The sequence below is a fragment of the Rissa tridactyla genome, chromosome 6, assembly GCF_028500815.1.
Source record: "Rissa tridactyla isolate bRisTri1 chromosome 6, bRisTri1.patW.cur.20221130, whole genome shotgun sequence".
In the NCBI taxonomy this organism is placed as follows: Eukaryota; Metazoa; Chordata; class Aves; order Charadriiformes; family Laridae; genus Rissa; species Rissa tridactyla.
Genome location: NC_071471.1, coordinates 68,389,469 through 68,402,466, shown reverse-complemented (window position 1 = coordinate 68,402,466; position 12,998 = coordinate 68,389,469). Strand labels below are relative to the sequence as shown.

Below are 12,998 nucleotides of genomic sequence, written 5' to 3'. Positions count from 1 at the left end.
ATATAGGAACGTTAAACCTCTGACGCTACGACGGAAACAGACTCGAGCAAATGTGCTTAGGTCACACTGAAAATGGTGGTATCAGCAAGCTCCGCTGGAGAGACACGAGGAAAAAGTGATGTATGGGAATCTGCTGCTGCTCTTTTTTTCCTTTTTTTTTTTTTTTTTTTTTTAAAAAATTACATAAAACTGCAAGCCTAAATATTCCACTTCCTATTCAAGGATAAATTGTGTAACACAACAAAAAAAGGATATTATGCAATGAAAATACTAAGAAAATAAGAAACAACATTCTACGTATTGTAGACAATTTGCTTAAGAACAACTTTCAGATCAACGGAGGTAATTTTGAGAGGTCTACACCACAGCACCCTGCTAATAGAGCTACTATTGCATCTGTTATTTTTTCCCTGTGTAATCCATGGAGAAACTAAAGATACTTCACAAATTTCTGAGAATAAAATCAGATAAAAAAATAAAATACCGTGACATCCCTAAAAGCAAAGATATTTTCGTAGCACTAAATAATGGAGAGATTTCAAGCATTTTACGCCAGCAAATAGTAAACTGCACAACTCCGGTATTCACTTAAAAGATTTCCTGCAGCGAGAACCATTGCAAAATTAAAGTGAGGATTTAAAGTAAAATTGCTTTTTGGCATGAATGCATAACTTGCAAAGGGAAAAATAAAGTCCATTTTCACCATAATAATATTTAGATGATCAACTCTTTCTTGGCACCCTTTAACAAAGGCTCTGTCATACACACCAGAGAACGTGCAAGTAACAGGCTTTGAAATTTGTATTTTCCCTGCTAATCCAAGAGCCTGAAACCATCAATTTTAATCACTGGTTTTAAACAAACAAAAAAAAAAAGCTGCCAAGCTAAACTAAATAGGAAATATATACAAAGTTAGTAGAACAAAACAGCTCTCAAATTAACAATAACACAAAACAGTTTTCAGACCAGTGCGTGGTCACTTATCTAATATGCAATTGAGTGCAAAACTGATGGTAAATTATGCGTTTTAATTTATTTTCTCAAGAACAAAAGCTGACTTTATTGATTTTCAAGGAAAAGGGTGTGAAAGTGCTCACGTAGCAAGCAGGAGGATGTTTCTGCTGCTGGTGCAGAGGCTGCAGCAACGCACGTCTCTGCGCGCACCCTATTGCCAACCACTGGCCGCAAATTAACCATAGAATCATAGAATGGGTTGGGTTGGGAAGGTCACCTTGTTCCACCCCCCTGCCCTGGGCAGGGACACCTCCCACCAGACCAGGCTGCTGCAAGCCCCGGCCAACCTGGCCTTGAACCCCTCCAGGGACGGGGCAGCCACAGCTTCTCTGGGCAACCTGGGCCAGTGTCCCACCATCCTCACAGCAAAGAATTTCTTCCTAACATCTAATCTAAATCTCCCCTCTTCCAGTTTGAGGCCATTACCCCGTGTCCTATCGCTACATGCCCTTGTAAAAAGTCTCTCTCCATCTTTCTTGTAGGCCCCCTTCAATGCTTTACCCTGATCAGAGTTTAAGAAGGTAAGTTATTGAAAATGCAAATGTATAAATAAGTAAAAGCACATATTGGTAGCACATGAATGACCAGGCTACATGAAGAGAATGACACATATGGAGCTCTTCTGCGTTTATAAAACAAGAAAACTAGAAAAAAAAATATTTGAAGATAATTAAACTGTAAAGCACAGAGTCTTCAGAGAGCTTTGGTCCAGCTTCTTAGTACGAAACAAACCCCTGGCATCCAGTCTCAATGTAAGGCAAGATTTTCTTGCCACTGAGAATGGGCAATGGGCAATGCCCCTGGGCAATGTGTCTACAAGCTTTCTTGTAGGAAGTTCCTATATAACTTCAGATATAAATTTTAAATTCAGATATAAAATTTCAGCCAAACAGGAACTTTTCCTACCAGTAGCCTACAAGGCAGAATAACTGGTAAATGAGTCAGACACAGAGTATATTCTGTTGCAACTCAGCTGCTGAATTGCTAGATAGACGTCAAATGGTTGGAACGTTCTGCAGGAGGAGGAACACCGAGGATGAGCGAGACTTGGTGTGCAACTGAACGTTACTCAGTCTCTACACAACTTGTGAAAAGTAATTAGAATCTTCAGTGCCTCAGATTTATCTTTAAAACGGGTATCACCCCTATTTTACCTCATGGGAAGAGTCTCAGGCTTTAGCGACCCTTGCAGAACCTGACAGGGAGAAAATATGTATATAAACACTCCTCAAAAATGCCAGAAATTCTTCTATAAACCAAGTGCACCGGCTACCCCTGCAAAAAGTCAGTCTCGCAGTTATAGCAGCAGTGAGCAAAATCCATAGACTTCCAAGCTGATGAGGCTAAAAAGCAGTTCGGCGTAAGCAGGGAGGGCAGGAATGCAGAGCGGAGCGACAGCTCCATCTAACACAACAGGAAACTGCGATTCCTTCTGTAAACACCAGCGGTGAGGTGGGAGGAAACCCAACTTCTGCATAAACAGCCAGGCTGGAGCCCCGGGCCGGAGGAACGCAGCCCTGCGAGGAGGAACACGCTGTTCCTGGAGCAGCATTGCCATATTAATACAATGCCGAGCCTGGGCTCATCGGAGGAGATGACAAATTAGTCGCAAGTCGACGGCCCGCTGACAGAGATGCAGGGCTGGGGGTGGCCACGCCAGCATCGCGCCGTGCACGGGCGCACCGGTCCGTCCGTCCGGGGGATGAGGAGGGAAGGCAGGAAACAAGCAGGTGCTCAGACACACCAAAAAAAAAAAAAAAAAAAAAAGCGACCAGCAATTCAGGACAAGGGCAAAGAGTTCTGCGCTTGAAAACATCATTAAATGTTTCCAGTTCAGGCAGGACTACCGTAAGAAATATAAGTCAGGTAGTTATGGAAAAGAGTCTGCCTGATTTCCTGCAGACAAATGAAAAGAGTATTTCAGGCAACAGGTTAAAGCAGACGTGGTATTCTCTTCTCTGCAGAAGGCTGAAAATATAACAGATGAGTCAGGAATAATTTCTCCTCTCCTTTTTCCAGCCCTGCTCAGTTTACGTCCCTTCCGACTCAGGCCATCACCCAGCTCTGCCTCCCAGCTCCACGCATGGCAGGCACAGAACCAGCAAAACCACCTCAAAATGCCTATTAAGTAACAACGACGTGGTAATTCCTATATCCTAGGTGTAACCAACAGCAGTCTGATCTTGAAAATTCCTCTTAACATTATAAAACCATTAAGGTCTCTTTTTAAGTATGTGAGAAACTTTCGCACTGCATCTTTAGAAGAAATCCCTACTTAAGAGAGACTTAGTTTCAACTTCCAGGAACCCTGGTACGAAGACACCAGGGAATAAAACCAAGTTCTTTTTTTCATGCTTTTTAAACATTTTTTCCTCTAACGAGAAACCTAAAAAAAGCCTCTTAAGATGCAAGCCTAAAAAAAGCCTCCAAAGATGCTGCTTCCCTGCAGCTGGAAAAGGCATGGATTTCACCACTTGGCTGCGGCGGGACTTCCACGGACACAGGGATGACACACAGAAGGATCAAATCTCTAGAAGAAACCTCAAAACAGTAATAAAACCCAACCCCCTCCTACTCTGGGGCTTCAGAGTTGTGCAATAAATAAATTCAGCACAACGATATCGCCAAAGCCATGGAATAACTACGTATTGAACAAATTCAGTATTTTCTACGCGTGTCTTAAGAAGCGCTCCCAGAACGCCCAGGTTAGTTTTAGTGTGGACATCAGAAATCGGTGAGTGTTTGGGAAATGAAACCAGATTAACACAGACGCTGCCGTCTGCCGTCCTACTTCGAGACCTACAGAAGGGAGGTGGCACCGCCACTGGCGACCCAGCCACTGTCACGCAGCGCCCTGCTCCCTGCACGTGTAGTTTCTCCTTAAAGGTTAAAAGGAGAGCGGGTTTACTTTTCACTCTCTCGAATACGCCTATTTTTATGATATTTAGAGTTCTAATCGTTATATTCACTGCTGCCCTATCAACATTCACTACTACCTAGTGGCTTTTTTACCTGCACACCTGGTCTGCTTTATTTTATGGATTATGTGAATATTTTTCGTATTTTATTTTTAAGTGGTTTCTGCTTGCCCACTTTTACTGTCCGAGTGCAGAAGAAAAGCAGGGTAAGCCGAGCTTTACCTTTAGAGCTAGAGGTCTACACGCAGTTCTCTGATACGTACCAAACGGCGCATATGTTGTCCTAGAAAAAGGAATGCATCATCCCTTTGCCACCACAAACGTTGAAGCATGAGATTCCTGGGGGGTTGTGTTTATTGTCGGGGGTGGGACGGTGGGCGGGGAGAGAGTTGTTTGGGTTTCTCTTCCTTATTATTCCTCGTGCTCGGTCCACCCACTTCTTCCCCTCCGCCAAAATTACTTTGTGCAGATGCAGATTGACAGATCATCGATGCTGTTTGCAGAACGAAGCCAAAACTGCAGTCTGCAAGTTTAAGAAATAGAGTAATGGAAAAGAAAAGTAATGGAAAATGGAGCGGCGATGCTGGCAAGGGGCAGAAAAAGGAGCGGGGGACTCATAAAAGCTCAGTTTGCTCTCAGGTCTGCTGCTGGCTTACTGGTTGACCTTGAGCAAAGCTCTTTATCTTCCCCTGCCCTAGATTCGCTATCTGTAAAATGGGGTAATGACATCGGCCTCTGGAAAAACATTGTGAGCTTCTCTTAGTGCTCTCCTGTATAAACTATTTCAAATTTAAGACCATTGCGTAACTTTATGCATGGTTACCACAGTTAATATGCGTTATTTTATCCGTCAGTTGTGTGTCAGGAAAAATATGTGCAAATCCAATAGCTATCAGAAACGTGTTTTTCTTTTAATTTGATGAGCTCCATCTCACCAATCATAGAATCATAGAATTGCTGAGGTTGGAAGGGACCTTTAAGATCATCGAGTCCAACCTTTAACCTACCCTGACAAAAGCCACTTCTAAACCATGTCCCTAAGTGCCCCATCTACCCTTTTTTTAAACACCTCCAGGGATGGTGAATCCACCACCTCCCTGGGCAGCCTATTCCAATGTTTAATAACCCTTTCAGTGAAAAAATGTTTCCTAATATCCAATCTAAACCTCCCCTGACATCACTTGAACCCGTTTCCTCTCGTCCTATCACTTGTCACCAGGGAGAAGAGGTCAGCCCCCATCTCTCTACAACCTCCTTTCAGGTAGTTGTAGAGGGCAATGAGGTCTCCCCTCAGCCTCCTCTTCTCCAGGCTAAACAACCCCAGCTCCCTCAGTCGTTCTTCATAAGGTTTGTTCTCCAGACCCCTCACCAGCTTTGTAGCCCTTCTCTGGACACCCTCCAACACCTCAACGTCCCTCTTGTAGCGAGGGGCCCAAAACTGAACGCAGTACTCGAGGTGGGGCCTCACCAGTGCCGAGTACAGGGGGATGATCACTTCCCTAGTCCGGCTCACCACACTATTCCTGATACAGGCCAGGATGCTGTTGGCCTTCTTGGCCACCTGGGCACACTGCTGGCTCATATTCAGCCGGCCGTCAACCAACACCCCCAGGTCCTTTTCTGTCAGGCTGCTTTCGAGCCACTCTGCCCCAATCCTGTAGCGCTGCATGGGGTTGTTGTGACCCAAGTGCAGGACCCGGCACTTGGCCTTGTTGAACCTCATACCATTATATATATTTCTAGTAACAAGGTTGTAAAACTGGATATAGGAACTACTCGCTGCTTTCCATCTCTCCCACCTCACCAAAAAGGGAGCTTTACAAGAGCAGGGAAATGGAAAGACTGAGAAACCCGGAAAGAATTTGATGGGGAAAGGTGATGGACACAAGAACAAGGCTTGGTTAACACAGAAAATTTTAAGAGGGTGGCTGTGGCGTGGCTGTGCCATGACCCTGGGCGCAGCCCCAGCACGGGTGCCATTAACTCACTGCTGCTGGCACCGACGGGACCTGCTACCGTCCCAGTGCCGGCCCGCAGGGCTAGTGTGCAACAAAAGCAGAGGATAATGCATCTACTCACACGTTACACACACGCATGTATTTTTTTTTCAGTGCACGCGCATACGCGTGCACATGTTTTGGTCTCCTGGCAGAGGACTCGCAAGGAGTTGCACAACCCAGCTGGCCACCAGCCTCGCGCTTCATCTCATCAGTGCACCAGGGTGTCTGATATTAACCCAGAAATTCAAGGGCTGCTCTGTCTGGCTGCCTGATTCATCTCTGGTCACTAAAATATGGTAGCCAAGGTCTTCCTCAATCCACCAATAAAATAACCTGTCACCTGTGTCCCGTCTGACAAGTTTAAGACAGTATATGTCTCCTGTTAGCTACAGATATGAGGTGAACCCCACCTGTTTGTGTAAGACGGATGCATTATTTTACAGCCCTTCGATACAGGGGAGTTGAGGCTTATTTTTTAGTTATATTCTTCTCTTTGAGGCAGGCAAACCAATTTGGGAATCACATTGACCTGTATCCAGAAGGCAAAATAAAGTCTTTCTTTTTTTCTACACCCTGAACAGAGCCTCCAAAATAATACTAGATATTCACTTGGGCCCAGTTACAAACGCTGTGAGACTTACTGCCAAGTCCAGCCAGGGATCCTAGAGGCCCCAGCAGTTTATGGGAGTGAGGAATGACTTTATTTACAACAAAAGTGAAGTTCCACAGTACCCCAGTTTCTATTTCTAACGCTGCTTTCGTTCACTCTGAGCACACGTAAATTCGCATTTGAAAAATATTTTCCAGCTTCTCCTATTTCTTGGAGTCTTTCCTTTAACTGCTCAGGATACACTGCCTCCATCGCATCCAAACTCTACTTAATAAGACTCCTGCTGCTTACTCACGGCTTTAAGTATTCCTGTCCAGTCCACAGGTACCCTTAAATTTCAAAGCCCAAGAAGATGAAAGGATTGAATCTTTCCTTGTTCCAAATCTGTATTTACCGACTTGACTGTTTGAAGTCTAGAGACTGCAGAATTACTGCCGGCTCCCCGGGAAGGAAATCTAGATGTGGAGAGGGGAAAAGGTGAGCTTCTTCAGACAAACCACTTCTTACAGTTCCCTCCTCTCAGAGCTGAATACTTGGCTTTGGAAAAGCTTTTTAATCCCACACTTGGGAATTTGTTCTCTTCTGGAAATATGTTGCTATTTATTTCCATTGCCTTCAGCTGCCTCTTCCCTCCCTCCCTCCTTCCCTCCCCTTCTCCTGGTGCTGCAAAAGAGACTGAGGAAAGTCAGAAGATAATGACTTTCAGACCACCCAAACACAGCAACAGAGGGAGATGAAGGCAGCTAGAAAAAATTAACAGCACGGGAGTGCTTATTTGAACATCCAGTTCTTTAATGCCCGGTCCTCCCAGGTTACTTTTAATAGACTCGACACGTGCCAAGTAAACTGCGAAGTGCTCTCAACGTTTCTTCAGCACGCTAACCGTGATGTGCCTGTTGTTATCTTTCGGGAAACAGCTAAAAGCCAAGCTCATAACAACAATATCAACTTTCCTCTCGATACATAACTGGCTTAGTTCCTGACCTTCCCAGATTTCTCAGCCGAGCTTCTCTTCCTGCCCCGATTATTCATCCCTGCAAGGCTTGGCGCTGCCAGCCTGCGAGCCCTATCCGTACTACAGGTAAAGGAATTCAGGCAGGTCCATCCACTGCTCTTTCCCATCCTCTGCTGCATGGATCTCATTCTCATGCCTTTTTTAAAGGACTCAATTAATGACAAATGGTTTATTGACCGGAGGTCCTCTTCTTCTTGGATGCAACTTCACCTGGTGCATTTAAAAAATACAAAGTCAGCCACTTTGCAAGAAACTGAGTTTGAGTGATGGATTTCCCTCCCTCTCAATCTCTGGAACCAACTATGAAGTGATAAAGTGATGAAAAGAAATAGCAAAACCTGTACCCGTTAGCCAAACACACCTTTCTAGAACTGAGAGTTACCCCTAAACTCACCTCCGCCTTCCCCCAGAGCAAGCAGCAGTGACCTGCTTAATCTAAACCAGAAGAGCGCACATCAAACTCCAGATATGACATCATGGCGCGAGCACGCCTGCGACAGCGAAGCACGAACTGCCTGATGCTAGCGGGCTGGGGACTGCTGAGGTTACTGGGATACCACGTTAGCCATGGTAAACCTAATAAAAATACCAAAGCCGAAAAATCCGGCTCAAAAAGGGGCAGAGGAAAGTTAGGAATGGAGCGCAACCACAAGGCACTTTCTTCTTTTTACTCTGGTTAAAGGTGAAAAGACAAATCCAGGTTAGTTTGTGTTTTACAGTGCAAAGCGCACAACGTGGAGAGAAGGGCACACTGTCTCAAAAATGCCTGCCAGCGTTTGCCGGGAGCAGCAAGGAGGGGAAGGAAGACTGGTTTAAATTGTGTGTTGAACATCCCGAGCCTTCTTCCCTTGGCCAACAGGAGGGATTTAAGAGCACCAAAAACATATTTGCAGAAGAAAAAGAAAACATCCTCCCCAGCGCGTTGAACCTCATCACACAGAATACTGAGGTCTCGTTGCACTGACCTCACTCCCGTGCCCGGGACAGCACTGACGCGGCCGTGGTTTCCCCTCAGAGGATGTTCATCTTTTTGTGCTTTTGTATTTTCATCGGTCCTGACCGACACCGTGCTGCCCAACACGTGCTGAGCGTCTACCAGCACGTGCTTTGCAGGCCTGAACACCCTCTACCAACATCACTCATGTCCTTCACAGAAAGCGAAGATTTCTTCTGTGAAAGCTGCAGATGTACACGATGCATCTACACACGATGTATCTACTACCGTGGAGTTTTCCCACACAAGGTCTATACGCAGCCTATACATTTTCTGCCCTGCAGCCCTGCTTGGGCTGGTGCAGAAATGGCTTGTCCTCGTCTGCCACTGGTTTCGATGTGAAAAGCAAGGCTACATCACCCTGCTGGAGGCAGAGGGAAGATCTGCCCAGGGTACCACCGGTGACGCTGCCCGTGGCCACACTGCAGGAGGGGGCAGCTCGAGAGGGTGCACGGTCCCAGATGAGGACAGGGCAGTAATGAACGGAGTCCATCGGCCACCGCACAGCGTGTCTCTCTGCCCGTCACCTGCCTGGCCTGACTTTACCAGAGGTGAGCTCAGGCAGGGTGCGTTTCAGCCCTGCACACTAGTTTAACCCATGGATTTCCCTGGCTAAAAGCCACAGCCAGGCTTTCCCCTTGCTGTTCCCAGGGTTCCTCCAGACGGAGCCCGTTTTGTCCTTTCTGCGTGTCTGATCCTGCACCCCACAGCACATCACCGCGGTGCAGCAGACCTGCTCAGCACCTCGGTGCTGCGCCCTGCCACCACCTGTCCTCCCAGCACCGCTTAGGGCCGAGGCTAGAGTAAGCTCCGAGGGCTTGTGAATTTTTCCTTGAGCTTTTTAAGGCTCAGGATTCCCATTTTGCATAGGAAAATACACACAGACCCAGAGCAACCTTCCCTTGCCTCTCCGCATCCTCTCATAAACACGCCGGGTATTTGAACAGGCGCACCGAGAATCGCTGAAGGACAAAAGCAGCACCGGGAGCGGGCTGTAGTAGATGAAAATCGAGAAAGACAAAAAGTTTTACTTCATTTTATACAATATACACAATACTGTACTTGACCAGCTACTAAAGTGACGTGAAACTTAAAAATAACAAAAAAAAGTGTTTTCCAAACACGTTCTCTACCTCGTTTCCCTGGACCATTGCACTGCATTCACCTAATTATTTATATAGATATGTTACTGTGAAAGCATAAAAATATTTTACCAAAGATAACTCCACCTCTAGGTAGCAAAAGCACTGCCGAAAAATGAGCTCCAAACAAAATTAAAAATTAACGACTCTAAGGAACCACATATTAGGCAATGGCTTTTCAAATCCGTAGTTCAATCTGCCCCCAGGGAACAGCTTTACAGCCTACTCTCCACTTCTTTTTATTTTAGGTTCTTTACATATGAAAAAAAGCTTTGCTTGCAGCAATGCTCGGCTTCTCTAGCACCTTCCTTTTGTTCCTAGTGATACAGAAAATAAGCATCGCTCCAACCAGAGATGCAACAGGGCAAAATGATTGTCTGGACGTACACATGATGTCTCTACTACAGTGGAGTTTTCCTACACAAGGTCTATATGCAGCCTATGCATTTTCTGTACAACCTACCGGAGGCACGTACAAACACAACCCGAATTCTGCAAACGTTCAGCAGAAAAGACTGAGAAAACAATATTGGTTTCATGAATTGAGAACAAAAATCACAAGGCATTATATTGTACTGGAGATCAGGAAACTATCGCGTGAAAGCTTTAATTGTCTCCAGTGTCAGTAAATGCCAGCAATGTTCCACAGAGCACAACGCAGCTTTGAAACCCAGGGGAAAATCAGCGGTACAAAAAACTGGTTGATACCAAAGTTGTCAGTTTGATCTGTAATGCAGGATCAGTATTTTGCCCAAGCTGAACATACGGACGCTATATTCTAATATTCTCCTGCTGGAGAGATGACGTCTGACGCTAGAAAAAGATTTGTTTTTAAAGAAAGCAGTGCAGAAATGGTACAACCTATACGAAAAGAATCAATGCTCAGTGAAGCAGCACCGGCTTACTAAAAGGTGACTACCACTTCAGAAATAAAGTCCTAATTCACGCAAATTTTTAAACATTACCCCCCCTAAACATGCCAAGTGGCTTGGAAGGACTATGCAGCCTTATCTTGCAAGGTTTAAGCCAGCCCGTGTTAGGGGTTGCACCTTGTTAAAATCATCCCCTTTATCCCCCAGCCCGGTTTTGCCCTGCTGTGTCACATCCTGCACTCAGCATTCCTGCAAGACTGAACGCTTCAGCGGGCCGTTCAGTCCAGCAACTCCATCTGCAGAGCCAGTTTCATAACCCAGCGCTGTGTCTTTATATGGTTTACGAATAATTAGCATCCGTCCTGCAGCTCCCAGTACTCTCGTTACATCCGATCCAGCTAAAACAACAACTAAATAATAATGATGCTGAAGGAAAAATACTACTGGTTATATTGTTACCTCTCAACAGCCGCTCCCATCCTCCCAAAATAAAATATAAACTAAAGTCAGCTTGTGACGCTGTTTAGTTACAAGCATCGCCCTCTCTAGCAAATCTATTACGAATAACGGGAGTGCATCTGCTAAAAGGGGCAAATGCAGGCAGCTGCCTGCTCTGCCGACGCGGCCATGCCACATTCGTTCGCTGCGACCAGATTCTAACAGCTTCTGCATTCTTGGCTCTATTTCCCAGGGCACTTCTCTGTGACACAGCGCCTGGACGGGACGGGACGGGACGGGAGCGCACTGAAATATTTCTCCAAACTTTTTGTCGGAGCCGCGCAGTCGGACTCGGGTCCTCATCTCTACCGGCTTCGGGAGTTTTGCAAACAGTTTCCCCCAATTTTGAGCGCGGCATCGCTTCTCTGGGGGATGGAAGGGAGGAGATGTTTAAAGTTGGATATAGGGCGGTTTTTTCCCCCCCCTGACGCTTGGCAGACAAAGACAAACACTGCATTCTTGCTCTAGTTTCTCACTGAACTTGAATACCAAACTTGAGCCAAGGCCAGCCCTTTTCTTTGGCCCTCTCCTCGTGATGCCAGCCACCAACCGGGACGGGATGCCTTTCTCCTGCCGAGCTGTCTGCGCTGGATCCCACCCCCCTCCTCTAGAAGGGGAGCAGCCCAGCCCGAAGGATGCGAATCCTCCTCCAGGGAGGTTGGCCAAACCCCAGCGCCTGCGAGCCCACCGGGATGCTCCCAGCCCGTCCCACCCCCCGCCAGCATCCCCTTACCCTGCCCGCAGGCTCCGCGCTGGATGGCGATAATAGGGGGCTGCCGGAGTCTCTCGGCCCGGCGGCTGGCGGCCCGCAGCTGGCAGGGGCTGGCGTAGGTAACGGCATCGCTGCCGCAGACGGGCTCGCTGCTGGAGCAGCGGCATCGCCCGGCGGACGCCCGTTTGCGGACGGTGGCCGAGGCCGGCAGCCCCCCGCCGGGCGGCACCACGCACTGCAGCCCCTCGCCGCAGGGCTGCCCGCCGCCACCGGGCCCGCCGCAGGGCTCGCCCTCCTCGGCCCCGCAGACGCGGCAGCAGCCGCAGCCGTCCAGCACGGCCCCGCCGGGGCAGGAGGAGGGCAGCGCCGGGCAGCGCGACCGATCGCAGCGCTCCGGGCAGGCGGGCGGCGGCGGCGGGGAGGCGGCGGCGGGCAGCAGGGCGGGCAGCAGGGCGGCCAGCAGCAGGATCCAGCCCCGCGGCGGCATCGCGGCGGCGGTGGGGAGAGGAGAGAGGCGTGGGGCGGTGAAGGCGGGCGGGCGGATTTAAGCGGCGGCGGCGCCGGGGGGGCGGTGCGGCAGGGGAGGGCGACGGGGCGGAGCGGTGGGGTGGCCCCCCGCCCCCCCCCCCCTCCCCCGGGGCTGTAACAGCCGCCTCCCCCGGGATGCTGACACCCCCCCCCCCTTCCCGCCTCCTCCCGGGCCGTGTAACCCCCCCCTTCCCTGGGACCCTGACACCCGCCTCCTCCCGAGCCCTTACACCCCCCTTCCCGCCTCCTCCCGAGCCCTTACACCCCCCTTCCCTGGGACCCTGACACCCATCTCCCGTCTCCCCCCGTATTCCGACATCCCCATTCCCGCCTCCCCCCCCGACACCCCCCCAGTCCTCCCTCGGGCCCCTTCCCTCCTCCCCCCGGTCCGCAAAACCCTCCCTTCCCCGCCGCCTTGTGTTTTTGGGGCAAACTTAAACGGTCGGTCGCCGCCCGGAGCTGTTGAACTTGGCGTTGATGGAGCACCAAAAACGCGCCAGAGGAATGAATTAGGGCTGACAACTGCCAACAAGAGGGAGGGTGGCGCCGAACGCTCTTCCCCACTTCAGGAATTACGGGAAAGGCAATCCAAAGTAAACGCCGATAACGTTGCTATCTGATAAGAAGATGGGTGGAAGAGCAGATGAGGGCAGGGCCGCCAGCCGGGCCCCTGGTAGAAAGGAGAAAAGCGATAC

The 12,998-nt window shown here is 48.7% G+C and overlaps 1 protein-coding gene across 1 annotated transcript in view; it reads right to left on the bottom strand.

Moving 5' to 3' along the window:
* HTRA1 (HtrA serine peptidase 1) overlaps nucleotides 1-12,299 on the bottom strand; it is a 37,046-nt gene extending 24,747 nt beyond the window's left edge. Inside the window, exon 1 of the mRNA XM_054206576.1 lies at nucleotides 11,797-12,299. Within this exon, the coding sequence (XP_054062551.1) occupies nucleotides 11,797-12,262 (466 nt within the window). The 5' untranslated portion in view covers nucleotides 12,263-12,299. The remainder of the gene's footprint in view (nucleotides 1-11,796) is intronic.
* Nucleotides 12,300-12,998: the final 699 nt, after the last annotated feature.